The sequence below is a fragment of the Tigriopus californicus genome, chromosome 10 (assembly GCF_007210705.1).
Source record: "Tigriopus californicus strain San Diego chromosome 10, Tcal_SD_v2.1, whole genome shotgun sequence".
NCBI classification, from domain to species: Eukaryota; Metazoa; Arthropoda; class Copepoda; order Harpacticoida; family Harpacticidae; genus Tigriopus; species Tigriopus californicus.
Genome location: NC_081449.1, coordinates 13,455,114 through 13,483,041, shown reverse-complemented (window position 1 = coordinate 13,483,041; position 27,928 = coordinate 13,455,114). Strand labels below are relative to the sequence as shown.

Genomic DNA, 27,928 nt, shown 5'->3' with positions numbered 1-27,928 from the left:
GTGGGTGAAAAGCACCGATTCTCAAGATGTGGCGACAGGTGTGGCATCGGAGTTACGCCACCAATCCTTTTGGTATCAAACTTTTACCGGAGGCCATCCGGAGCCAATTGTTCATCCAACCCCCGACCTCTCAAGTTGACCAACAACCCCCCGAGCAAGTCCAGAAAGCCTTAGCTAGCCTTCATGAGTTCGAATTGAAGCCTGAAATCCAACAAAATGAGTTGTCTTCCGATGATTCATTTCCCATCAAATTGCCCCAATTGTATGGAGATGTGGAATCGCATTTCTACAAAATCGCCTCAGAACAAGTCCAGCCATACCAAACCATTCTGAAGCACCTTCTTCAATCCCCGATCTTAGCCCAACCCTCCCAATGGATCTATGAACCGGGCTGGACTAGATACGCCCCCAATGGTCGTCCGGAGAGAGTCGACTATCCATGGGAACCTTGCTGCTCGTTCGACGTCGAAGTCTGCGTCCAGGATGGCCATCATCCCGTACTAGCTACGGCCTTAACGGATCAGGCTTGGTACGGGTGGTGTTCGCCGCACTTAATCCAAGGCACCAATCCTGAGACGTTAACGCCGGAAGATCTCATTCCAATGTCGGATCCAAACTTGAAGCAACCTCGATTGGTCATAGGTCACAATGTGAGCTATGATCGTGCTCGTTGCGGCACGGAATATCTCTTGAGTGACACAAACACTCGTTTCTTGGACACGATGTCCCTGCACATTGTGGTCAACGGGATGACGAGCGGCCAACGGATGTTGAAGGCCAAGTACCAAAGTCAAGAGAGCTCTGACCAATCGGATAGCGAGACAGTCATGCCCAAATGGGTCGACCACACGGCCTTGAATAGTCTCCGCGATGTCTACCAGTTCTATTGCCAAGGCCACCTAGCCAAGGATGACCGAAACGTGTTTGTCAAAGGCACTTTGACGGATATTCAGGATGACTTTCAGAACCTGATGACTTACTGTGCCACCGATGTCGAGGCCACTCTGAAGGTCTTGTGTGCGCTTTATCCCATGTTCCAAGATCGATGTCCCCATCCGGTCTCCTTTAGTGGGATGCTTGAAATGGGCTCGGCCTTCTTGCCCATTAGTGCTCGATGGGAACATTACCTCCAAGAAGCCAATGAGACGGCCTTCGAGGTGGAGCAGGAAATGCACACAATGCTGGCCAGGCAAACCGAAGAAGCCGTCCAATTAGCTCGAGATCACCGCTTTGAACGAGACATGTGGTTGTGGGATCAGGATTGGTCACGCCCTAAACTCAGGTTCAAATTAGACAAGAGGAAAAAAGGAGCCATGGAAGTGAGTGTGGGGCCCAATGATGATCGAAGAACTCAATTGAGAAAGAAGTTTAGCAAGTTGTTCGGATCAGCCGAATGTTTAGCCAAGATTCAACCGAAGAAACCGGGCTATCCCAAATGGTTCCAGGACCTGTGTGAACGACCTCCGGGCAGCTTCTATCCCGTGTTAGGTGAGCTTACACCTTCGAAGAAGATTGTGCCCAAAATACTGAGGCTCAAGTGGATGAACTACCCCGTCCATCGACATGAGACCCACAAGTGGGGCTACATCATGCCGTGCTCCCATGACCATCCACTAGATAGAGCCAGCTTATTAGAACTAGGTGAAAACGTGTTCCCAATGAACCAATTGGAACACACTTTAGAGAGAGACAGAAATCAAGACAGTGACGTCTTCATTACAGAGCCACCCGATTTTCCGAGGAATGCCACACCTTTTACTCGAGCAGAAACACCGGATTCAGACATGGAAGTGCTTATTAGTGAGATTCCAGGCGGAAAATTCGTGCGACTGCCTCACAAAAATGGCAAAGGAAGTAATGTCGGCAACCCCTTGTCCAAAGATTTTCTGACATACGTCAAGGAAGGCATTCTGAGGACCGAATCCGAGGGTCAAGCGGCCAAAATCTTGATGGGAGCCAAATCCTGCGCTTATTGGAAGAGCAATCAAGATCGAATCACGGGCCAGATGGTCGTCAAATCAGGAGATCAGGGCAATATCATCCTGCCTATGATTGTGTCTGCGGGCACATTGACCCGTAGAGCTGTCGAACGCACTTGGCTCACGGCTTCCAACGCTCGACCAGACAGAATTGGGTCGGAATTCAAGGCATTGGTTGAAGCCCCGCCAGGTTATCGTTTGGTCGGGGCTGATGTTGATAGCCAAGAGTTGTGGATCGCGGCGGTTTTGGGTGATGCCAATTATCTGAGAGAACACGGTTGCACTCCCTTGGGATGGATGACTCTGCAAGGCACCAAAGCCGATGGAACCGATATGCATTCAGTGACAGCCAAAACAGTTGGCATCTCCAGGGATAACGCCAAGATCTTGAACTATGGCCGGATTTACGGCGCTGGTTTGGCCTTTGCGAGCACTTTGCTCAAGCAATTTAATCCTAGTTTAGATGACGCCGAGGCCAAGCGATTGGCCTCCTTGATTTATACGAAGACCAAAGGACGACGCGAATACCAACTCAACTCCATTGGAGCTAAATGCAAGGCCATTTGGCTCAAAACCAAAGGCCACACCGACTTGGAAGCCACTTACAAAGAGTCCAAAGGCCAATTGATTAGTCGACAAGAATTCTATCAACTCGTGCGAATTCGAAACAAGTGGAAGTTCGTCGTGGAGAAAGAACTTGACGAAGACAATCTGTACCTACTGAGTCCGGAAGGCCAAGACTTGGCCTTGAACTTCCTAGGTCACACAGATGTGACTGTGAATCTTACAACTTTGGCTAATCTGATCATTTCCATGGGATCGATGACCTACGAATCTTCCCGGGAACTGGATTTCCGTGCCATTCAAAAGGAAATTTGTTCCCGATTAGCTTGGGTCGGTGGAACAGAGTCCGAAGCCTTTAACCGACTTGAAGGGATCGCCTTGAGTTTCAGTCCAAAGACCCCCGTTCTCGGTTGCAAGATCTCCAAGGCCTTGGACTCGGCCATGGTGGGCTCGGATTTCTTGCCCAGTCGCATCAATTGGGTGGTGCAAAGCTCTGCAGTGGATTATCTCCATCTACTGCTAACCGCCATGAAATGGTTGATCTCGGAGTACGGCATTCAAGCCCGTTTTGTCATCTCCATTCATGACGAAGTCAGATATTTGGTCCACGAGAACGATGTATATCGAGCGGCGCTGGCCTTGCAAATCTCGAATGTTCTAGTCCGAGCCATGTTTGCCTCCAGACTGAACATGAACTCTCTGCCGGAGAGTGTGGCCTTCTTCTCGTGTGTCGACCTTGATCGGGTCCTTCGGAAAGACCCGTTCTCGGATTGTGTGACCCCTAGCAATCCCCAAGGATTGGCTCTGGGTCATGGAATTCCACCTGGAGAAGGAATCACCGTTGATGACCTAGTCGCCTTATCTAATCTAACCGGTTTACATCCTGCAAATAAACAGTCCGCCTTATAGTACATTCTTCTAAAGATTGTCTGAATGGTCGGTCCTCAGATTTTTTGGAGAAGGGATATCAATTTTACACTCTATTTTTTTGTTTTATATGATCCAAGTTTATGCAAGACGTTTGCCCTGTTAGGCGCCCTTAGTGGCGCAATGTTGACAATTCGATACAGGCCTGTGCGCTTAAAATGCGACACTTTTTTTAAATTTAGTTTTGAATGTATGTGATGCAAATAGTGTTGTAGTACAATGGTATGGAATTGAATGTAATCAATAACCAGGACCAAGAGCAACACATGTTACTCGATGTTTTCCCAATCGGCAGTCATCATCAATTCCAGCCTGAAGCGGAACTTGGTGCACTTGTTCTTGATGAAGCTAGGCTCAAGGTTGGCTCAGACATCCTTTGTGACGGTCTTTTGTCTTAAAATGGACACCTGACAACTTGCCCTTCAAACACCCAAGGTGGCAAAGTCGAACAATGAGCAGCTTGGACTGTGTTGTGGCCTAGAAAGTTTGTCTAAAAAGGTCGGGGGTGTGCAACTTCAGAAAAATATCATTTTATTTGCATTGTGGCACCTTGCACTTTCGTGTTGTCACAACCATGCTTCTCCCCAGGGGGTTTGAGCCCAGGAAAACACATACTTTGCTAACAACTGGCCATACGCGTCGGCATTAAGGCCCTCATCTATGAACACGAGGTCGCATTTTTGCCCATCAGAGCCACAATGACTGTCTAGACCTGAACCAACATGGACGACATCACCCCTTTGAGCCCCTAGGGACCTACTGAGTGATGGCAAGGTAGACAGTGGACCTGTCATAGTCCAAAGTCTCGGCAATCTTGGTGGATGTTATCCCCGCGTGGGGATAAGGCAAGAATTCCTGCTCTTTGTTGCTTCATATTTTGAGCTCTATCTACGTTATTGGCGAACGAATATGGCTGAACCTTTTCTAGCACCTTCTCCAAACACTCTTTTTGCAAGTTGAAATGGGTGTGTTTTCCCAAAAGAACTGCGAGAAAGAAAGCAAGAAATGTAAATAAGTTTTGCATTTTAAACGCACAGGCCTGTATACATTCACGATTACGCATCTATTTAGCTGTGATGGCAAACTGGCCAATCAGTGATAAAGATGCCAAGTGATGTTTCTAAAACAATGAAAAATATCACATTCAGAATGACACATGATCTGATGCTATCTATCTGAAGGTCGTGATTGTGCAAAACGGGTGTAATGTAACGATGAATAGTGGTTAGACAAGTTATTTCATATACTTTATGACTGAAAAAAGCCGTTTGATCGGCTAAAAAAATTAGTGCCTCCCGGATCATCTTTTGTGCTGCATTTCAAGATCCTTAATCTCATGCGTAATTTCGTTGCAAGGGAATACTTCAATACGTACAGCTTTGAAGAGTTTTTTAACATGTGTTCACAATGCAATCAGAAAATAAACCAGGAGATTCAACTCTTTCAGAACTTGAATATGGGATGGGCTTGGTGTCAAGAACCAAGTCAAATGATTAATCATGAGCACGTTCTCTATTTGAAAATAAAAATCCTTTCATCTACGTACATTGCCTTCTTGTTTGTAAACGCAATCTAGGGAGTAGACGTGGTGTAGTGGTTAGCAGAGATTCCTAACACGAGCGGTCCCCGGTTCGAGTCTGTTCCCGCTATCTCTCAAGGAGACGTTCAGACGCTAAACGCACCCACAAACGGAGAACCAATCTGATGCCGGACATGAAACTACCTACCTAAATTTGGATATGGCTGGTTTCGTTGGACGGGCGAAGGTGCACCCCTCGACCCTACCACCAGAAACCGAAAGAATGATCGCTTTTATCTGGGATATCGTCAACTACGTATTAAAGTTGCAACTTACTTGCGATGCATTTTGGCATGATTTCGCCTTCAAAATCAAGCCAGATCGTACTAAAATTAAATAATCTTATTTTTGAACCATAAGCATCTACCCATTTTTAAGCAATTTTCTACGATGTGATCGTGAAGTCCTCACTCCATCAATGAGGCACGTTATTTTACATTTCACTTAAGTGTGCTGTTTTTCTTTAAATTTAAGGTCAAAATTGACGACGTCAAAAATAGTTATGAGATAACAAGATTTCGAAAATGATGAAGCATTTTTGGGAAGTTCTGCCCATATCTAGCAGACATGGTAATGGATGACCATTTCGTGTGCACCGGATATACTCATATTATATATTGCATTACACCGCCAAAAGGACCTTATCCGCTTATTTGCTTCACTCATCTGAGCCCCACTCCTTGTCAGACCTTAAAACTGTTAAGAATTGTTAGTTTTGCCATTGTTTAGTTATTTCGAACAAGCACGCAATGGTTTACTCTAAGCCACGGGATAAAAGTTCATATTACATTTTGGAACAGCCGTAAGGGCTATCGAATGAGTCTGATCAATACCCAAATATTTACCTTAAAAAATTGTGTGAAACTCTATTACTGAAGCCAATTCAAATGGCTTATCGTTCACCCGAAGACACTCAAAAGCCTTGAAGCACTGTTTCTTTTCGTTGCATATTGGAGAGCAGAACTGTTGGTGTTGCACACCTAACATTAAAATATTTTGTAGTAGTATGTACAGGGTGGAAAGAAATTAAGGGCCGCTCTTTGTCGCTTCTGAAAATCCAACCCCCTAACTCAAAGAATGACTTGATCAGATTGAATCTCCAGTTTTTAATAAAAGGGATTATTGAAAAACCTAACACCATACCACGAATGATCCGAATTCACTCCAAAGGAGATTGGTAACCTTCTGATGTTTGCCCACCTAAAGATTGAGTCCTGAAAATCCAGATTTCGGCCATTAGCCTGGTGTGTTCTAAAAGGATTTATAGCATTTGCATGAGGATCTCCACTCTCAAATCGTTTGAGGATGATCACTGAAAGGCTCACCAAACGTTCCCTTGTCTTTACCGGCCTTCAGGATGCCCTTAACCTTGGTTCTGACCTTTAGACTGCGCTCACTTGAATTTTCAGACATTGTTTTGACGGCACTTTATCAGAGGGCTACCCATCGCCTCCAGGATATCGATAGACCATTTGTAATATGTCACTAGGTACTTAACAGTTTCTCTTAAGGAATGCTTGTGGTTTAATGTCAAATAAATCTTTGAGCATGGAGAAATGTTGTGAAAAACAGCCATGGAGGCCCTTAATTTCTTTACACCCTGTATACTACTCTGTCTTTTTTTGTTAGAAATCTTAGATTTACTGCAACCGCTAGAAACAGTTTATCATAGTTATGAACAACAATAAACTTGAAAAAAGCTAAAGAGCTAAGGAAGCAAAGTTAATGAAGTACAATTATTTGCTCAACAGATTATTGACGAATAAAGGAATGATTCACAAGATAGAGTGCGGACTAAAAAAGGGGAGAAATATGGCTGGTTTCGTTCTGAATCTAAATACCAAACTCGCGAGACGGGTGCCAAGTCCACAAGAGACCAAACGTCAATAATACCATACCTTTAAATTTGGCATCTCAAGGTTATCCAAACCGAGCAGGGTTTTGATAAGCAACTTTGGCCTCAGTAGCAGTTGTACATACAATCCCATTTAGCGCGGCTTGCCTTGATTTTCTAGCTTAGTTACAAACAATGAGAAGCGGCGAATTGATGACGTAGCTATACTGCAAAAGGTGAAATGTGTGATAAACTTCTCATGTCAACATGTTTTATTTGTGGCGGCGTGCCTTGCCTGACTTGTGGATATTCTGGTTCTTGATCCTTGTGGCTGCTTTTTCCTCTTTTCTGATTGTCTTTTGGGACTTCATATGTCTAAAAACTAGCACTCCCACCACCACAAAGCCGAGGACGAAGAAAACCACACCTACAATCCCAACAGTGGATTTTGAGAGTTTCCCGATGCCCTTTTCCAACGCGGACGCTTCAATTTCGCATTTTCGTGCCTCGGATCGATATGAGAATCCATCGGATAGAAGAGGCGTGTTGATGGTGACATAACGCGGCCGAAAAACCGAACCTATAAAGGGTCTTTGGAGCTCAATTCCTCTCCATCCATACATGAAACCAAACGGTTCAATTTGTCTTCCTAAGTACATGGGGTCTTTGTAGAAATCATGTTGTGCAATCGGATCTGAACTCCCCTCCAAGCCAATCTGTAACAAATATTAGCCTTGGCCATAAGGAATGAACTGTTTTCATCCGCTATGGAGCATTGGTTGTTCACCTGTAACAATGGGCCTTGGGTATTGTAAGATTTCTCCGAGATGTTGGATCCCTTATCCAACCACCGAATCCATATTCCGGTAAACTCTTCTGATGGCAATCTAAAGGGTCTCGTCAAATTGAGTTGTGTTCCAACATAATCCGTGCGCTGCCAGGGGATCTCCGATTTGGGCATGGTGCTCATCTCATATCCAAAGTACCTGGGCACATCACTTAAATTGTACGGCGGTTGAGAGATCCGATTCAATCGGATGGTTATTGCAGAAACATGGATTTGGTCAGAGCCTTCAATGGGTTCGGTGACACTTTCGGTTGTGGAATTTGGCGATGTGGGTGGTATCGTTGAAGATTCATTAGCTTGTCTATTGTCGAAATCAAATTCAAAGTCGGGCAGATTGCCCGGTTTGGTTGTGGTTGAAGAGGTCGTTGTCGTAGTGGTGGTAGTGGTACTTCTGGTAGTGGTCGAGTGTCCGAAACTCGGGATCAATTCCACTTGTACAATCATGGCCTTGTAACAACTGGCAGTGCATGGGAACACGTGGTTGTACTCCTGGAACACGAAGTCCGGATCATTTTTCATAACTTCACTCCGATTCTCCTTGATCTTGTCCACCATGAGGCAGGAATCAAGACTAGGGAACAAGTGCTTGTTGCATCTCCGGTTGGACGTGGAATGGTGAAAGAGGATCTTTTCGGCTTGGGTCATATTTTTGGTCGCCCTTTGGCAGGATGACTGTGTGCGATACTTTTCATAGTTATCAATGTAGAACTTCAAGGGACAGAAAGTAGATTTCTCATAAAGGGGGTCCTTGTCGTCTCCTACCAAATTCTTTTGAATATAACGGTACTCTCGCTTGGAAAACCCGCCATAACAACAAACTGGGTTGTCCACTCCGGCTTGACAACCGGCTACAGGATATCGGCTCTCGATCGATGACCAATCATGATCGGAGAAGCTCAAGCCCGCGAGTGCCTTGTCCACGTCCGTTGCCACCGAAGTCGGATAATCGGGTGGAAACTTGCCATAAAAGTAGTTTGAAGCCCTATTCACGTGACAGTTGAAGAGGCCCAGCTTCATCATCCGCCACATGAGCTTATACTCGCTCCAAAATCGAACAAGGGTCGATGCATTGGCGGGAGATCCTGGAACGGAAGAATCCGGGTACGGGGGCTCGATCGGGCTCTCTTCACTCAAACCAAGTTGAAAAATGATCCGATTCCCAAAGCCAACTCCATGGGGCTTGATATAAAATCCCATGGGAGTACCGGGGTCTTGCCAAGATCTAGAAACGAGTTGTTTGTGATCGTCATACTCGAAAAGGCCGTGTAAGGCTCGCACTGGGGTCGACGTGGCCTTGACCTTGACGGGAAAAGTGGTCCACTGATCCGCAGGGCTCAAGAGAGGTGTTAGCGTTCGAGGATCGCGGTAATCGGATAGTGGAGGAAAATTGCCCAATTTCCTCCCACTGGACTCACATAGCCAGTTTTCCTCTAATTTACCATAATTGAAGGCCAAACCGACACGAAATGACCCTATGGTCAAAACCATAATGAGAACGAGCAACATCTTCCTTACCGTCCAGAACTGAATAATGGCATCAAATCTACAAATGAAGCAGTTCGACTTTTCAACGGACGTGGTCAAGCAACACTCTACTACTAACTCTATGCTCCATGGCCAGAAGTGTAAAAAAAAAAGCGAAAATGAATAAGATGGAATGCTTCAACTCAAACGTAATATTACATAATCCTATATTTATAGAGGCCAAAGATAGAAACAGAGCTCAAGAACAGCGATTATTTACGAGTAATAAACTTGTCTTGTTTAAAGAAGTGCGCGCACTTTTTGGCAAACACGTTAATTAATTACCCTTGACATTTAGTATCTACATCCTTTTCAAAACCATTTTTCACAACTGGTTTCGTCATTCCGATCCATCAAACCCTTTTTTACCAACTTTAAGAGAGCCAACTAACCAACCCGACAACCCGTCATCCAGAGATTGGTAGTTTATTAGATGCGAAGTCAATTTTGGGGAAGCAACGAAGTAATCTCGATAAGTTTAATGGTATTGGTAATTTAATGGTAGATGTAATTCTTGCACACATAAGATGCATTACTTTTCAGTTGTTTATTGTTTATTGCTGTCACCACTCCGACACACCCTTTGGTGTATTAGTAAAGTATAGGTAGAGCTGTCGTTGTGCTTGTGATCATTTTTCCCAGTAACTTCGTCGTATCAATTCCAACCCACGTTTCAAACATATGTTTATGATTGTCAAAAAAAAACTATCAAGCGCATATCCCTCTAATTAGGTTATGATTGAAAATTGGGAACTCAAAGCTTCCAGAAAAAGAAGAAGTCAAAAAGGGGCGCCCAAGCAAAAATTATTAATCGTCCTTAGTACAATGCAGTTGCATGCCGTTGCAAAGGCCTTAAGAATAAGAAACAGACCAGCATGAACTCCATCAAACGTCAGTATCATGTAAGTGCTTAAGAAGTTGAATAACAGTCTCATATTACGTCTTTAATCCTCGTGTGCATCGACAAAGTTACAAATGAAAACATCGGTTGGCTCTAGGTTGAATATGAATTTAGGAGGGTGTTAAGTTCCAGGAAAAAAAACATTTTCGTTTAGGTAAAATAATGTCAATGAATGGAAAAATCATACAGTATAATTCAGATATTTTCTTCATCTTAAATTCATGAATGGAATCCATATAATTAAATCAGATTATGCATTAGTTAAGGGAATCATCTCATACGCGTAAGACCAACATATAATCAAGGACAAGTTCATTTAATTTCAAAGCGTTCAGTTTAATCCTGGAAAATTTGCAAATTTGATGCAAGAGTTCACTTGTTCAATCCAGAGTTATGTCTGTGGGAATGAATGTTTCTAACACTAGTATTCAAATATGACAGATTATTGCTTTCGTAGGTGTTTGATTTATCGTGATTAACTATCTGTTACAATTACAAGGTAAAAGCAGTAAAATTGCTCAAATTATTTCAAGGAACTGCATAAACCAAATGAAGGTTCCAATTTTGCTCACTTTTGATCTTGATTCTATTGGAACATTGAAGGGGGAAAAGACGATGACGTCATGACCATTTTTTAGGAGGTCACTTGAACTTTTGGGGGTTTATAGCTCTTTGTTGAGAGATGAAATTACAGCTTCAAGTCATTCATCCTTGAAAGGAACTGTTCATCATTCAGGGACACCAGAGTCACTGATCTAACATAGCATTGTTATAAACTGCCGCAATTTCACTCATTAACGCACATTGAAAACCCTCTAATGCTGAAAAGGGCAATTTTGGCACTCATTTGGGCTACTTTTAAAATTCCTAGCTTTGCAAATGCTTTTTCGACACCGTTGAAAAGTTTTTGTCAAAATCATGAGTTACATTTTGCTTGTGTTTACCTTCACTGTATTGAAAAGTAGCCCAAGGACCGCCCAAAAAATGGCAAGTTGGACCCGCCAAGACTTACATATAAATGTCGCCTTTATCGACAGCAAATTTGCAAAAAAATCACCTGAATTTGAACCCAAAAATTGCAAATAAACCTTTCAAAACATAGGCATTGTTGAACTGTAAGGGCTATTTTTCCCTACCATATCAAGCAATAATCAATGAAAAGGAAAGTTTTGCTATAATCATTTCCAGCACCAGAATTTGAATCCACTACACCTGGGGAGAAGATTCTTGCAGTTTAATCCCTTAAACTGATCGGCTAGACTAGCATTTTGTACCTCTATTTTTGATATTGCATCATAAAAATTTATCTGTGTTCAACAACAGAATTTACATAATGTCAGAGTCAAACTGTTTTTTACAGACTTCCTTACCGCTACTGAGATTGGAATCCCAGCACTTCAAGACGAGAAATTTATTCCTTTGACTTAACTTTTATTTATGTACTCTATGCAGGCTCTTGGTAATATATATGCACACCATGTTCGACTCTCATGTCAAACTTTTTTCTAAATAAAATGGGGAAAGTTTCAATCTCATGGAAAATTGACACAGTTTCATAACGTTCTTAGCAATTCCAGAAATATTGATATTTTTGTGCTCAAATGGCTGAAATTGAATAAAAAATTGCGTTAAATAGCAAATATTGCTGATGAAATTGGAAAGTTTGCAGATGCAAAAGAATTGCAGAAACTTCTGGAAAATGCAAATCTTTTGTAAAATCTGTTATACTTTGCAAGATACAAGTTTTTGCCCACCCTATTGATGAGTCATCAATCGGATGCTACTTGAAGAACTCAATACTTTAGCCGTGTCATTATTCACGGCTAAATAACAATACGTAGTGCCGTGATTGAAGGAGATTTTGATTCTGATTTAACTCTCAAAAATAATTTGAATCTATTTCATGGAAGACAACTTAAAATAGTGGTCTTAAGATCCAATCATGGTAATCTTGGCGAGCCCTCCCCTACCGTGTGTCTAGACACATCTTTTTAATTGTTTAAAAGGACTTAATTTCAACTTTTTGAAATTCCCTGTTTTTAAAGAAAGTCGCATCTCTCTGATCCAACCTCCGATGAGCACATCGAATTACATGCCAAACAATTTTGCCCATAAAAGGGGACCATAATAAGGCCTTTAAAGTTGATGTCTCGATTGCATTTTAATCGCTCAAACCTGGCCAAAGATTTTATAGAGGTCTACATTATGGCTTAAAGATGACTACAATACGCGACCCATTGGCAAGTTCCATGATGACTGAAGGTAAGCTCTTTATGGCTATTTTAGGAAACATTTTGTTTGTCAATTGATATGCACACTTGGGGCATAAAAAGAGACTTGAAACTGTAAATGATGTCTTAATGATCAAGAAGCTTAAAAAATATATTGGAAAGTTAAAAACACAGAAGTTTTTTTAAAGTGTCCAAGATGTTTCTTTACACCGAGCATTCATTCATGTGAGTAAACTCCTTCATATCCTTCATATAATCCCTATAAACGATTAAATATGAACAAGTCCATCCTTGCGAGTTTTTATTTCGTCTCAATATTTCGTCCGCTTATCGATTATGTCGACCACCATGTCAAGGTGAAAGTATTTATGGAAATTTGCAGTAAAGATTTTTGTAGATAATTGACCAAGCTCCAATATGTACAGGTATATCTACATGTATTTATGTATTTGCCGTTGATGTCACTGTACTTATTTGCGTTGTATTGTTTCCATCACATACATTGTCTTTCAGCGTGGATGAATACGAATTTGTTTTTGATCATCGTTAGATCTCATAGCTATTGCATATAATATAAAGCATATCAGATGACTTTCGGCTGGAATCTCGTTGCGTTCATTCCGATTTTGCCGTCTGAATACGAACAAATCCTGTAAAAAATGAAAACTTGAATTTTTGTTGCTGTTTTCGTAGAAAGGCTCCTTAATAGGCTTAGGACCCTCCCATCATCACCTGCATCACTAGCTAGTACTTTTGATATTTGAGCTATTACTCTCTAGTTTCGACTATATTCTATTCCATACAAGGGTATGTATATTCATCAACTCTTGAAGACGGTTTCCATTCAACTTTGTCGGGTCATGAGATGGGTCAACGAGTTCAAGGTTGTATGTAAAGCTTTGGCTGGAATAAATGATAGGGTTCAAAGCTGAAAAACTTTTTGGCCATAGCTGGCTGGCCTGGCACGATTCTGAATTTGACACGACTTGGCTTGCTTTTATTAGAAACAAGAGATGGACAGTGGTGATCTGAAGATGATCGTTGTAAATCTAACTTGAACGATGGAGAGCCCTTGAGGCGACATGTAGTGGTCACAACATATCAGTTAAGCTTCGTCACAAAACAATTTGTGGTTGAACGGGGTTTTTTACTCCTCAGGCCGAAATAAAATATTTTGACATGCTTCACTTGTTGGATAAGATTAAGTGAGGCGTTGAAAAACTGGCAATTGCTGGATAAACGTGAAGATTCTGATTCTGTTCAATTTCAAAACTTCATAACAGGATGATCGAAAGACCCTCCTTCGTTTTGTTGGAAATTCAAGCTCTAGAATAATTTTACAGTTCCTCTCGTACTTTAAAGTACTTTCTCAAACTATTGTTGAGCAACTGCAAGTATGGTGTTGTAAGAAAAACCTAAAAATATGCGGCATTTTTTCAAATACGAATCCTGCCATGAAGCACAACATGCTTATGTTTGATGTAGCTTGGAGTCATATTTCATCTTTTGCTCATTTTAGATTTGTAAATTTCAATTGTCTCTGTTGTCTCTGTGAATGGACGAGAAGTTCATTTCAGTAAGCTATTGATAGTGCAAGAGAAACAAAAAATGGAAATGCTTTAAAAGCTTTTTTTGCTGACATACCAGAGGGGACGATGTTTTTTAAATATCGATTGAAAATGATTGAAATGATTGATTGAAAATGAAGCAATCAATTGCATTGAGAACCACTCATTAGTGATAGAATTCAGGCTTAATGTTTGATCGTTTGATGGCTTGCTACTGTAATATTTTTCAGCCTGTCTACGGTTCGAGGACAAAGGAACTATAAATGAGACCATTCCAACGCACAACTTATAAACAGGGCCATTCCATGGAAATAAAAACATAAAGTGGTTTTTACAAACCTTGAATCCCAAGATCGATAACAACCAAAAATAAAAAGTCAAGGGAAAGTAATATTTGGGAACAAGTTATTAAGCTATCAAAGCATTCTCGGTAGTCACATTGGCCTTCTTTTCATTGATGCTTTATTCTGGACGAACTCCAGTGTGACTGATGTTCTTTCAGCTTGTACGTAAATATGACACACCGATAGGACAGAGGGAAGGATTTCGGAGCTCATTCCTGTTCAAATCTTTATCTAATACCAAGAAGTCTTACAAAGTCTGGAGTGACATTATCATAGTCAATATGAAAACTTTAACTTTTTTTTGAGACATTCTTATGCATAATAGCGGTCTGGGGAGGAAGAGTAAAATTCAATAGATATCATAAAGATTTAAAAAAAAGAACGCCGTTCTATCTCTCAAAGAATGTTTATCTAGTTTACATGATAAAAAAAGGCACCATTGTCGTTATCAAGCCTGATGGTAAAACACGAAATTGGGTTTAAGATTTATTCTGTGCGCCATTTCAACCCCTCAACAAGCGTGTAAAGAGTTTTGGCGAAAATATCGAAAGAAGAGCGAAATTGAAAAATAAAGACAATTACATAAATATATAAAGCACTACCTAAAAGTAATAACGGAAAAATTGTATTGTGTACCTTGTTTCACCACTAAGCCATTGACGGACCACAGTTTACTAAGAATCTTGTATCGGTCGGTGTTGCTTCATCAAAAAGTATCTTCAGTTTTTATTCTGCCTCTCCAGAATATTTTAAGAGTTCCTGGTTTGGTTTTGTCGGAGCGAGGACTCTTGATTTTCAGCCAGGGCATCAGTCCGTGTATAGTACTCGTATGTATGTAGCTCGTGCACTTGTGCGGAAACAACCCGTCGGATCGGAATAGGCCGAGCTGAACTAGGATAAAACAACCAACTGCGTAAAGGTCGTCAGTGCTAAGATTAGACGAGGAGGATTGCTCAGTCTCCGTTAACCCTACGGCCAAGCGTGTGCTCCATTCACGCACGTTTTCAACTTGACTCGACTGAGCCCATTTTTCGACCGACTAATATCATTATTGGCAGTGGTGTCCTAGTGGGGTTGGGCACCTTTTGTGTGTGGTAGTCGAATCGAAACGATCAGTGACCAAGATGTGACGGGAGGGAGCGATGGTTTTCTTGGCTGTGTGACAATACTATTGTGTATCGAGACCATGGCTTTCACTCACAAGGAGAAGCCTCCCAAGATCCGGATCTTGGATTTCCTCCAAGGCCTGTGCTGCTCCTGCCGGTAAGATCGTCTTTTCACGCAAGCATGGATCTTTTGTAGGGTTGGAACCCCGCGTAACCACGATGCTACGTTCGTTCCATGTTTTGAAATATACATACGCGTACCTTGCTTTCTCCACATAGCTTAGAAAGCAATCCCGTAGATGGCGTGAAGACCAGCCTTGGCCTTCAGGCTCACATCCTTAATCTTCGAAGGAGCTAATGTCGTCGCAACAGTGTAGAGAAAGACTTGGGCGAGTGATGAATGTAGTGGTATGCAGGCAGCTCTTACGTATAGTACATAGAGGCAGACCACAAGGCAATGTTCCAAATTATATTTCAGGAGCGTTCCTCCTTCTCTCTCTCTCTCTCTCTCTTCGAGATGGATTCCTCGTTTCATGTGTCCGCCGCTAAATATTTGATGAAGGGAGCCCTCTGCCATTCACGATGACAGAACAGGATATTGTGCAGAACTCCCAATGGCCTTTTTATGGAATTGTCTCGAGTTCAAAGAAGTGATAATCCAGAGCTTCTCGGCTGCAGCTTCTCCTCTCTGTTCCATCACAAAAACGCCTGCTATTAAAACGTTCTACCAGAGAAAGAGAGCGAACCAGTCTAATCATATCGGATCCAAAGGGCAACTAGCTCAGTGCTTTGCCACGCTCATGTCCCCTTTTGAAGTGGAATGATCCCCGTCAATTGGGAACCCTGAGTCGAGCAAAACCGTGACAGGGAACGCGTATTTGGAGGACGTTCCTTGTGAGTTTGTTCTCCTCTTTCTTCTGTCTGTTTCTGTTTCTCTCGCTGTCTCTGAAAGTCGTGAGTGGAGCAGTGTTTGGTGGATAGAACCCGGAGGCCCTCATGCTTGCTCGTCGTACTTGAACATTACATACATACGTATGTCCCAGTTGCTTAAAGTCATCTTTTGGACTGTGATTCTCTGGAGTGTGTGAGAAGCCATACACGGAGAAAGGTCGACCCAACATCGCTTGAGCATCACTCAGTTGATTGACGGTGAAAAGGTAAGCAGTCAAGTCGTTTGAGGGTCCTTCGACAAATGTCCAATTGGTGTCCTTTACTTGAGCATCCACAACACATGTCCCTCCGATCCTGGATGTTCTCCCTGTACTCCATGGTATGCCCTGTTTTGAACGCATTGATGGCCTAAAAAATGAATCCATGTAATCATGTCGATTTGGGCGAGCCTGGTTTGGGTCTCCACCGTCAATGAACTAAAAATGCCCTATACACGTATATAGTACTCGCGGTGGGGATGCTGGTGGTAGAAGAAGTAGAAGAAGAAGAAGAAGCATTCAACATCGACTTGACTTGCTCGTGTGTGTGTGTGTTGAAGTCTGATCATGTGTTCCTGGCTGGCCCCAGCAGTCACACAAAAATTCAATGCGTACAAATGATCTGTTCTGTAGTATGAAGTCCCAGTAGTATTTATAATGTTCGCCTCGCTCTGATCCGAGATTTGTGCCTTGTTCAATAGAGTCCGAGGCAGCAGAGTCCTCCTCCTCGTCTCCTCGTCTTCCTCCGCCCAGATGCTCGCAAGAGCGCCAACATTGGAGAACGTGTGTGCAATCTTTGTGATATGAGGAGGCTTCACATTGAAACAAAAGAGCCAGTTCAGGTTGAGAGTTCAAGTCTATAGGTAGCGGAACACATTCTTGTGCTAGTGTGCTCAGTTTCCATTCATCGTCAGTCCAGCCAACAGACAAACAAACAAACAAGCAAACCCACCCACCCAACGAACAAAGTTTCTCTTAATCGGTAGTTCATGTCGAGTGCCTCATTGTGTAATTGGATAAAGGGCAAAAGGCCTTTACTAAGGCAGTTATGCAGCTATTCGAAAATGCTCTCGGGGGCCGACCCGGTCTTTCCGCATCAAATTGGAACAGGTAATTGCTAATCAACACACACAAACGCATTCACACGTAACGTCAATGCCAACTCTTTATCAAAGAAATTTACTTTGAAAAAAAAAACACGTGGTGAACATTTTCTCATTTTCACCCGAGCAGACACTTGTGGCTTGGAGTTATTTTGGGAGCTGGCCGGGCATCGGATTCCCTGGCCTCCTTTTTCAAAGCCGATAAGCTCGTGATTAGCGAACTGACGTATTGAAAGTCAATCAATGGATTAACCGTCTTGTTGGCTTTAACTTCCAACACGGTGAAGCTAGCTGGATTTTATTTTCTCACAAAGTTGGGAGATTAAGCATCGATTTTCCTCGTCGAACGCGATTGGTTCTCTTTGTACTTGACCTGAAGACCTGAGTGACAGAACGATGGAATGGAGCGGGCGAGCAAAGCAGGCAATGCATATTCCCAATATTCATTGGCTTGGATAACCATATTTGATGGGAACACTTGGGCCATAATCCGTGACGTCAGGGCTTCAATGAAGCATATCATTTGTGACGAAGGACATCCTTGTCAAGCTAGATCTGGTTAGAAATCCATTCAGGGAAGGATTGACAGGGAATTTAGAAGCCAATTGTTCATCGCTTTTGCGCCAATGTTCAATGCTTCTGAGCGAGTGCAAACGATGTACGGAGTACGCACAACGAGACGTCTGAACATTACAATGGTGTATTACGCGTATACAAGTTCAAATTGCAGGTAAGATTCCGCTCTGAAACGAGTTTAATTCGAGACAGACGAGCAAACTCTGACGAAAGCCGGCTTCAAAGGGAATTGATTTGTATTTGTTTTTTTCGCTTGTTCAAAGTACTCTGACATGGCGATTAAAAATCATCTAGTAGGGAAAACTGAAATGCAGGCTGGCCTTGAGTTCGCTAGAGAATAGAGCGACTGATATCAAATGACATTGGAAATTTTTTTGTAGACACCCTTTTCTGAAGTAATTCCAATTCTTTGGATGGCTTGGAGAAAAACATACTGAACATGATTCAGACGTTATTCAACGCGGACTTTATGGTTGGCGTGCTTCAAAACAAGCATGAGACCCACACGTTGCAAGATATTGTGATCATTTTTTTTTGTGGGGGGGGTGGAGAAAAACAAGTTCCCTCTAATGGGTAATAAAGTTAACCTTTTTTTAGCGACCCTGACCGATGGTGGTGAGCAGAGTTCTCGACTTATTCAAGATTGAAAACTCCAATACCTCACCACCAATGGACTGAAATATGAACCCAGTTATCCCTGTCTATAAAATAGTCGATCGCTTCATCTTGAAGATCAAAAGCTTTCTCAGGGATCAGCGTAGAATGTCTCTTTGTACCGAGCAAATCTTCAACTCGATTTTGAAGGTACTGGCCGAAAGTGTTAGCCGATTTTGGCAAAGCACTGAAGATGGTGAGCAAACCTCAAGGAACGTCGATTTTAGCAATTTTAGCCAATGACGAGACTTTTTTCCAAATGCGATGATGGTCGAACTACCAGGGTACAACACAGGCTTACTTGGACTAATTATAAGTTGTTTTGATTGTTGTAAATAACAACAGGTAATCCAGCCTTATGGCCTCATAATGCATAATGTATGGGTAACTCTGAACCATTCCTGAGGAGTGAAGACAAGAGCCATAAGTTCCAAATGACTTCTAATTGGGGAAACTTGTTAGTCAATGTTGGCAAAGAAACCGGGATGAGAAATCGATTGTTCCTCGTTCCAGGCACTCGTATTCTTCAAGTATGTCAACGGACACAGAGGATGATGTTGGCCTCACAATGGAAGCGTCTGTGGCCAAGATTAATCTTGAGGATCTCTCCACAGTCACCGTTATGTTAATATCAGCTAACGTTGGCTCCATTTTCGAGGACCCCGAGGCTCTTATTCCCAATTGGATCGACGAGGTCAATGGGCATTTGGCCGCTCTCGAACCTCAGTTCGTGGCCATCCATTTCCAAGAGGTAAGGCACAAGGAGAATATGAATATTGTATGTACCATTGTTCATACTTCCATAGTCCATCATGCCCACTTAATTCCATACAAGTAACTCCTCCTCACCAACTATTATTTGGTGGCGCGAGTTGTCGAGCAAACAAAGATGAGATTGTGACAATGACTGGAAACTAGACATTTAATAGCTCTTCTAGCCTCAATTTATTTCCAATTCCAATTCCTCAGAGTGAGTTCGACATCCTGTCGGGCCAAAAAACCGAACTTATGAGGAGGGGAGTAAAAAGTCAAAGCACTTTGTTGTCGGCTCAAGATATTGGCTCAATTATAGAACTACGCAGTACATCAGCCAATAAAGATCACGCCAACCAATTTGATGTTTTTCCAATTTTCAGGTGGGAGGCAAAAGCATGAGTGATGGCACTCAAATGATTGTTCAACAATTTGTCAAAGACTTTCTGGAGCGGTGTGAGCAACTCAATTACAATAGACATTGCGTCTACTTTGACCAAAACTTCAAAAATCCCGAAACGTAAGTATTCGATTCGTAATTTGTTTTGATATGAGCCCTCTGTTTGACTACATCGTGATGGGGGCACAAAACCTGAAGTGTTGAAGTCGGTCCACAAATCAATCCGCAAACACTCACTGAATGTCTGCCCTCTCTCTCTTCTCTCTCTTTTTCTCTCTCTAACTCTGATAAAACTGGCTCAAAGGACGTATTATCTTAAATCAATTGACGTCAATGGCAAAACGGAGTTCTCTCAAGCATTTCGATGAGAGCTTTCATAAGCCGCCCCTTGCCCATCCTAATTCTTAAGCGAAGTGGAGCAGAAACGAGGTTTATCTAAAACCCATTTTAAACTTGAAGTTTATGGACCTCTCTCTCAGTGTGTGTGATGCCATGTCCACATGTACGAGTACCTTGGGCACTTGCTCTGTACGTTTAGTACAAACTTGGACGTAGATTTTGCTTGATATGCAATCATGTCGACTTATGTACCAAATTGCAAAATTATCGCTCGCTTCGAGACCAGTTTCGAAACTAGATCAAGATTAGCCAAATCGTTTCTCCTTCCTGTTCGAAACGGGTAATGACCAAACCTGCGCGAATAGCTGAAGGCTCGCTTGGTTAGAAAACGAGATAAATGATTATTTCTAGCTCATTTCTAGCCGATTTCCGTGTGCCAAATTTGTTTTGCGTAGTAATGGAGGAGAGAAACACTCATTCGAAATATACATTTACCAACACAAGACAATAAGGCTTTGAGGCAATCAAAAAATCCCACTCATGAGTAATAATACACTGGTCGAACAAGCGTCAGACGTCATAGGGGGGCAAATCGAAGGCTCTTTGGGCTCTCTCACACGCGTACGCACTACTGTACAAATAAGTCCGTCCATCCATCCAGTGCGAACAAATGGGCAATTGAAAAAACCCGGCTCGTTCATCGAGAATGAATCTTCTACGAAATAAATTTGTTGGTGACGGTGGTCATCTAATCATCACATACATCGTACGGCGATTGAATGAACGTTCGAGAAACGGGAATATTCACAAACAGATAAACAGAATCCCAGCCTCGTCACGAAAAGCAATCATTTTGTGCCAAAGGCAGAGACACCTCGTTGGCCCTTCCAGTTCTTGAAATAGAATGATTTGTACGCCCTCTATTCGAGATATATAGTCGAATAATCCGCTTCGCTTAATTCCAGATTTACCGCGTTGGGAACCATTTATCTTATCCACGATACTATCAAAAAGGTGGAGTCCTACAACTTTAAGGTATGATTGACGAACTCCTATCCTCACTCGCTCCACCCCGAGTTTGCCCACGCTGTCACTTCATTGTTATTGTTCTTAGTATTAGTATCATATAGACCTCGAAAAAAAGTTGCCCTTTTTTGCCGAAATGATTTGTCTTTCAAGTTGAAAAAAATGAGAATAAAGTTTTGAAGACACCAAAAACAAAGATGTCAAAAGTTCCAAAATAATGTGAAACTCTGCAAAAAAGGTGTAAATATGCAAAATCAAGTTACAATCATGCAAAATGAATTCTTACGAAGTGGCAAGAGCTAAACAAATCATAATTTTTCATTTGAATTATACGGGGGATTGCATTTTTTGCAGCGGGTATTAAAGCTAGTGAAAACCCAAACCCAGAACAAATTGGTAAAAGGTTCGGGCTGACGATTAAATCATTCATCTTCTGCACATAGAAGTAAATATAAAGGTCCCAAACAAGGAACAAGATGAGAAGGCAGCAAATAAGGACCAAATGACAATGAAAGGGCAAAATATGCCCTAAACGTTAAAAAAACTGTAAGAAAAAGATTCGAGAAAGAGGAAAAATGGCTAAAAAAGCGAAAAAAACATTCGCCTTAAAATGGTTAATAACTTAAAATAGGGTCTTTCAGGTTTTAACTTCGTTTTTCGAGGTCTAATCATTACTATTATTATTATTATTATTATCAGTATAATTATTATCATTGCAGACTCGTCAGTTCTCCGAACTTCGATCATCCGTATCGCATCTCTTCGATCTTGATTCTCCCAACGTCACAAACTTGGAGAAGCACAAATTCCCGTTGCGCTTCTTCCCCGAATCGAGGTGGTCCCGCAAGGGAACTCTTCGCTCCCGATGGAAACTCCACGGAACCCCATTTGATCTCATAAACATTCATCTGTTCCACGATGCCAGCAACATCGTGTCCATGGTGGACTCGGCGCCCAACTCGATCTACTGCGACTACCGACGAAACGCCCTTCAGTACACACTGGATCGGGTCCACAACGACGAGCACGAAAGCTTGCCTTACTTCATCTTCGGGGACTTTAATTTCCGACTGGACGGGCACAGCGTCCTTCGAAAACTCACTACCGGGTTGAGTCGGCGCACTTCAGTACACACTGGATCGGGTCCACAACGACGAGCACGAAAGCTTGCCTTACTTCATCTTCGGGGACTTTAATTTCCGTCTGGACGGGCACAGCGTCCTTCGAAAACTCACTACCGGGTTGAGTCGGCGCACTTCCGAGATGGGACTTGAATACGTGAATCGAAGTAGCCAAGTGATACTGACCATCGGGAAGAAAGAGTTCCACTTGGACAACCACGACGAGATGTTCCAGAGCGAATGGATCCAATGGAAGGAATACGATCAAGAGCGATTCCACGTGGAGGAACGTCTGAGCGAGTTTCCCCTCAAGTTCCCGCCCACCTACCCTTTCGAAGAGGATCCCAACGAAGGCACCAAGTACATGAGAACGCGTTGCCCGGCTTGGTGTGATCGCGTGCTCTTCAGCCATCCCACTCGCGAGCTTTTTGATCAATTGGCCAATGCAGAGTACGACGTTATCGGAAGGGGCACTTGCATGGGCGATCACAAACCAGTTTACCTTCAGATGCATATCAAACACAACGTCTCGGGGCTCAGCATTCCCACCTACTCAGACTACTTGAAATCGTCAGCTAATTCCAGCCGAAAAACGTCTCCGATTAAAGAAAAATTGCCGCGTGTCGAATCTCCAACATACACAGATCTTTTGAGCAATCCGAAAAACCCTCCCGACATTGAGGGCCCAAGCGGGGAGCCCGGGTGCAACCGATGCATCGAGATGCCCGAGGTGAACTACAAAATCAAAATGTTCAAAGAGACGACGGTCTAGACGGGAGGGGAGAAGGAACAAGCGGAATTAAGAACGACACCCCTTCTGAAGCACCCCCTAGAGCCACTCCCGCGTATCTTTCAGTTAATTCACCGTCGATGTGATTGAATCTTCACATTAAACGTCTAGTCTAACTGTTCACACAGCACTTCTTGTCGTTGGCGGATGGATTAACAAGCCGAGCAAATGATTGGAAAACGACCATGCTCCACTCTCTGTTTGAGAAAAAGGTTCCCTAGCCAAGTACACCTGCTAATCGTATCCCTTGATGGTTCAGGATAGATTCCTCCTTTTCAACACCGCATCTTGATGTCGTACATATTCACCGTTTTGCTATTCAAAATTTATCTGTGATAGAATGAATACTTAAATGTAATCCCACCGCTAGAACCGATTTACTGTCTTCTTTTGGAATCAAATCCATCCATCTCATATTGTGTTGTCGGATGAAGACACAGAACATTCCGAACGAATTAGTCGATGGCATGCTTTCAATTAAAAAAGGGACAAGTTACCTAAAGGTGCAATAGTATCTTACAATGAACACGGATTTGTTGGACGTACATAAGAAGAATTTATTTCCTGGTGTTGTTAGGAGTCTCAAAGTTCGAACAAGTCATCACACTTATCGCTTTCCACCAACCCTGGGGGCGGCCTTCTGCATGGGCTTGGAAGCCTTCTGAGCCGGCTTATTGGGTTTAGCCTTGGCGGGAGCGGCAGCAGCGGGCTTCTTCGTGGATTTGGCTGCCTTCTTAGCGTCCTTAGCGGCTCTGTAAAGAACATAATGCGAATCATTAGGCGAATCGAGGAGAATCGAATCGAGGAGATATCACACGGAATTTGCTCTTAATATGTTTTCGTGAAACTTAGTAAACACACGCTACTGGTGGTCATTATCTTAGCGCAGGTCTACGAAGAGGGCAAACAATAAGCTTGAGTTGTATACTATATTGATATCTTCGCCATGAATAAGGAAGGGTCCTTCGGTGGAAGGGCCCGAACGGCCTTGTCCAACGGATTAAGTTTCATTTTGTTTCATCAGATGTGCGAAATTAGCCTTTCACATGCTCACACTAGGGGTTTGCAAAAGGTGTTCTTTGTCCTTTCACAAAACACACAAAACACAAAAAATAATTCGCTAGGACAAAGCCTTTAAAATGTGGTGATGAAACTTGAAAGTCTTGTAACTTATTAGAAAGGCTTGCTCGTCTCCAACAAAAAACGTGGCAAGACGCTTGGTAATCAGTTAGCCCACTTTGGGTGGCTTGGATTTGAAATCCCTTGAGTTGGGAATTTTCACGAATGGTAATGTTGCCAGGCGAGTTCAGACTAAGCCAATTTGGAAAAATTGGCCTGACTCAAGTGTTTTTTTTTGTTTTTTCAATTTCTTCAGAAAACAGGAATTACTCTACCATGAAAAGACTGAAAAAATCATTCTTTGAATGATGATTTGATTTGGTTTTTTTACGTCAGACCAAAATTTGAAACATCTTTGGACTCGCCCCAGCATAATCACCACTGAATTGGTCGCGTTACACGAAACTAGAATGACGATCTGAATCAAAGCACGAACTTCTAGAACTATGCTCTGCGAACGAGCTTCCCGCCAAATCGGTCAGCTCTTGGTCATGGCAACTCTGATCCACTTTTCGAATTAAAGCAATAAAATAAGAAACGTAGATACGGTAGGTCAATTTTATATCATTTACATGCAAAGTTGATCATTTCAAAGTTATATTGTCAAAAGCTTATGTAGCTGACCAATAGCAGGCCGAAAATTCGAATTTCATGTAATGTTTACTACTTAACTTTGACCAAATCTCCTGAGTTCCCTAGGCATAGTTTTGGGTTTAAACTTAGCCAAGTTCACGTATTCAACCAGATGTTATGGTCGTATGAAGTGCTTATTTGGATTAAAGTAAACAGTGTAGGAGATAAGAAATTTTGGCTTCCGTTCGCAATCCACATCTCTAGAAATCCAGAAAATCTCAAGCTTTACTGGGCTCAACCATCGTTCCTAATTAATATGAATGGAATAATCTCATTTAGTCTAGCCACAAACCCCTCAAATATGGACCATGAGCGTGCTTCTAGCCAAATAAGGGTCCAATAGTTAAGGTTCCAATTTTGGCCTATTTACTATCTGTTTGATAAGTGGTTGTAATCTTGAATTCAGTTTATGGTTCAAAAGTTTGCGCATCCGTTCGAAATCTATATTTCTATAAGACCATGGTCTAGTAATATCGGGTTGACGGACAATAACCTTCTCGTTCTTACCTGATCGCTTGTTCGCGTTGAGCCTTCCTGACCTCGGGCTTCTGGTTACGCTTGGCCAAGATGTCTTGGAGGGTGGCTCCGACCACGGCACGTTGAAACTTCTGGCTCTTCTTGGTGCGCTTCTTGGCAGTCTCTTCTTCAACTCCCTTCTTGTGCTTGCGACGGTACAATACGGTCCAAGTCACCTTACGAGGATTCCGCTTCAACAGATGAGCCTTGTGGCAACGGTTGTCCAAGAACTTGTAGGATTTGCCATCGGCACGCACCAAAGTGCGGCCACGGCCAGGATAGACCTTGTAACCACTGTAGGAGCACAATTCGATCCTGCAAATCAAAGACGAGAAATCTCGGTTAAACTGTGGAAACAACCCACCCACAATGGGTCGCAATCGGTCAAAGACACTCTTCACAATCTGGCACCATTCCTATTATACACTAGGGTTGATTAGGTCTCTGGATATTAGGGGATTTCAATCGAAACTTGAGAAATTTACCTCATCTTGTTGGGTCACCAAATCCGGAAAGAGCGAGACCAGCTGAAATACTTCGTAAACAAACAGGGTGACGAGTCCCATGAGAATTGCTCTCCCCATATTTGACTGTAAATGCACCATGTAATTGGTATGAAGTGTCCTATTATTATTCACGGGTGGATAGCTTGGATGATAGACCACCTCTAAGTCCGTTTGCGGTAAGTACGGATAGGTTTTGGAATATCATGGACACTTAAGATCAGGGTGCCCATTGTCCTTCATGGGCGGTCCAGACTGACCGTCTTTTCGAAGACTAATTGTTAATGAATGATGCTACTTTCAGATCCATTTTCCTATTAAGTTTTGTCTAAATATTCAGTAGGGGATGCTTTGATTCTTATTTGTTTCTAACCCTCCACTTAATCTTGACTTTTTATTATCGATAGGCTATGACTGTTAGTAACCCGAAATTACAACACGTGTGGCAAGCCGCTTTAGGTCTGAAGTGCACTTCAAGTTGTCGCTCATCATCAACACAGACTTGTCCAACATACTGAAGCGAGATGGATCCGAGAAAGATGGAAGAGGCCATGAAGAACCTCTCGGCTGAAGAACGCCAGGCTTTGGCCGAGCGAATGGACCGAGAAATGGACGAATACATGGAACAACTGGAGTCCTCGGGCTCGAGATACATGGATGGGTGGAGCGAAGACAACTGGGAGAAGGAAATGGAAGAACACCCCTTTTTCTCTACGGCGATTCAAGAGGGCAAGGAATTGCCGCCCTTGTTGAAAGGTATCCAAGAGCTCAAGTACTCGGCCGACGAGAACACACCCGAAGAACTAGCCAAGAACTACAAAGAGGATGGAAACTTCAATTTCAAGTGCAAAAAATATCGATTTGCCATTGCTTCTTATACGGAAGGACTCAAATGCAAATGCTCGGATGATCTCTTGAACGCTCAACTACTCACTAATCGAGCCGCATCACAGTTTCGATTGAAAAACTTCCGCTCGTCATTGTTGGATTGTCGAATGGCTTTGGCCAAAAAGTCGGATCACCTCAAGGCTTTGTTAAAAGGAGCCGAATGTGCTCTAGAACTGAAACGATTTGATGAGTGCGTTCAAATTTGTGATAAAGGTATTCTGGCTCATCCAGAGGAAGCCAAACTAGTCAATTTTCGACAAATAGCCATTGTGAAACAAAAAGAAATCGAGCGAAATCAAAGACGAGAGGCAGCATTGCAGAAGAAAGCGAAGGTGGAAGAGGCCAAACTTTTAGCAGCCATCAAAGCTCGGGGAATCAATGTGGTGAGCCAAAAGGGTCAGTCTGACTTGGCTTTGGACAGCCTGGAACCGACTCATCCGGCTGCCCTCCGGAAACGTGTGCATTTCTCAGCCTTAGATGCCTCAAGTTTGGTATGGCCTGTTCTTTTCCTCTACCCCGAACATGGAGAGACTGATTTTGTCGAAGAGTTTGAAGAGAATCAATGCTTTGCCGATCATCTTGACGTGATGTTTGGCAAGGAGAGTCCCAAAGCCCCGTGGGATGTGGAGGAAAAGTACGTCCCGGAACAGATGAATCTTTTCTTTGAGGACATACTGAATCAAAAACTGGTGTCGATTAATCGACAATCTACATTGAAAACTGTCTTGAGTGACGCGCGATATCGTTTAGTCGGGGGCACACCCGGCATCATTGTCACCGTCAAGGGAAGCAAATTTGAAACAGATTTCCTCGGAAAGTACAAGTAGAAAGATTTGATTTTTGTGCATATCATGAACATTTGAATTAAAACTATTTTACCTGCTGTGCCTCATACAAATCATATCTCACTTGAGCTTTACTTACCAATCTTGTCTTCCTACGTGAGTAAGCCAGTGAAGTAAAGGAAATTCAACGAGAAAATGTAGTGGGGCACCCTGAATGGTTGTGTAGAAGGATGTGTGGAGGCCCCACTGGAGGCCCACTTTATTTCAGCAAAAGCACAGCACTATATATCCCAATGAATTTTCTACCATCGGATGGAGATGCGTTGCAAAACTCATAAAATTGTTCTCTTTTGGTACAGGTCTATCATCGTATCAATATTTTAGCTCAA

The 27,928-nt window shown here is 42.7% G+C and overlaps 5 protein-coding genes across 8 annotated transcripts; 3 read left to right on the top strand and 2 right to left on the bottom strand.

The window, feature by feature from the left end:
- The first annotated feature begins 26 nt into the window (after positions 1–26).
- On the top strand, positions 27–3,454 carry LOC131888330 (DNA polymerase subunit gamma-1-like). Its single transcript, XM_059237168.1, has one exon. The coding sequence runs from the start codon at positions 27–29 to the stop codon at positions 3,450–3,452; it is 3,426 nt and encodes a 1,141-aa protein (XP_059093151.1). The 3' UTR covers positions 3,453–3,454.
- Positions 3,455–7,093: 3,639 nt separating this feature from the next.
- Positions 7,094–9,278, bottom strand: LOC131888077 (uncharacterized). The gene is made up of 2 exons (XM_059236862.1): positions 7,671–9,278; positions 7,094–7,599 (listed from the first exon to the last, which is right to left on the bottom strand). Exons 1-2 carry the CDS (start codon positions 9,234–9,236, stop codon positions 7,156–7,158), a joined length of 2,010 nt encoding a protein of 669 aa, XP_059092845.1. The 5' UTR covers positions 9,237–9,278; the 3' UTR covers positions 7,094–7,155.
- A 5,966-nt stretch (positions 9,279–15,244) lies between these two features.
- LOC131888000 (inositol polyphosphate-5-phosphatase A-like) lies at positions 15,245–23,471 on the top strand. 4 transcript variants are annotated; one of them, XM_059236757.1, is made up of 6 exons: positions 15,245–15,561; positions 19,180–19,417; positions 19,803–19,939; positions 21,124–21,193; positions 21,904–22,222; positions 22,356–23,471. In XM_059236757.1, exons 1-6 carry the CDS (start codon positions 15,485–15,487, stop codon positions 23,075–23,077), a joined length of 1,563 nt encoding a protein of 520 aa, XP_059092740.1. In that variant the 5' UTR covers positions 15,245–15,484; the 3' UTR covers positions 23,078–23,471. The 4 variants fall into 4 exon arrangements, with proteins under 4 accessions (XP_059092740.1, XP_059092742.1, XP_059092741.1 ...); XM_059236759.1 differs by lacking the exon at positions 15,245–15,561 and adding an exon at positions 16,271–16,561; XM_059236758.1 differs by lacking the exon at positions 15,245–15,561 and adding an exon at positions 16,942–17,443.
- A 156-nt stretch (positions 23,472–23,627) lies between these two features.
- LOC131888002 (large ribosomal subunit protein eL24-like) lies at positions 23,628–25,954 on the bottom strand. Its single transcript, XM_059236761.1, has 3 exons — positions 25,849–25,954; positions 25,355–25,678; positions 23,628–23,847 (listed from the first exon to the last, which is right to left on the bottom strand). Exons 1-3 carry the CDS (start codon positions 25,851–25,853, stop codon positions 23,703–23,705), a joined length of 474 nt encoding a protein of 157 aa, XP_059092744.1. The 5' UTR covers positions 25,854–25,954; the 3' UTR covers positions 23,628–23,702.
- A 332-nt stretch (positions 25,955–26,286) lies between these two features.
- On the top strand, positions 26,287–27,657 carry LOC131888001 (tetratricopeptide repeat protein 4-like). Its single transcript, XM_059236760.1, has one exon. The coding sequence runs from the start codon at positions 26,391–26,393 to the stop codon at positions 27,579–27,581; it is 1,191 nt and encodes a 396-aa protein (XP_059092743.1). The 5' UTR covers positions 26,287–26,390; the 3' UTR covers positions 27,582–27,657.
- The last annotated feature ends 271 nt before the right edge of the window (positions 27,658–27,928 follow it).

Coding starts and splice junctions, on each gene's coding strand:
- LOC131888330 (XM_059237168.1), top strand. CDS start 27: ATGTGGCGACAGGTGTGGCATCGGAGTTACGCCACCAATCCTTTTGGT.
- LOC131888077 (XM_059236862.1), bottom strand. CDS start 9,236: ATGTTGCTCGTTCTCATTATGGTTTTGACCATAGGGTCATTTCGTGTC. Junction 7,600..7,670: donor CCCAAGGCCCATTGTTACAG/GTGAACAACCAA, acceptor TATTTGTTACAG/ATTGGCTTGGAGGGGAGTTC.
- LOC131888000 (XM_059236755.1), top strand. CDS start 18,063: ATGTTCAATGCTTCTGAGCGAGTGCAAACGATGTACGGAGTACGCACA. Junction 19,418..19,802: donor TGGCCATCCATTTCCAAGAG/GTAAGGCACAAG, acceptor TCCAATTTTCAG/GTGGGAGGCAAAAGCATGAG. Junction 22,223..22,355: donor CGACGAGCACGAAAGCTTGC/CTTACTTCATCT, acceptor ACGAAAGCTTGC/CTTACTTCATCTTCGGGGAC.
- LOC131888002 (XM_059236761.1), bottom strand. Junction 23,848..25,354: donor CAACGCGAACAAGCGATCAG/GTAAGAACGAGA, acceptor TGTTCTTTACAG/AGCCGCTAAGGACGCTAAGA.
- LOC131888001 (XM_059236760.1), top strand. CDS start 26,391: ATGGATCCGAGAAAGATGGAAGAGGCCATGAAGAACCTCTCGGCTGAA.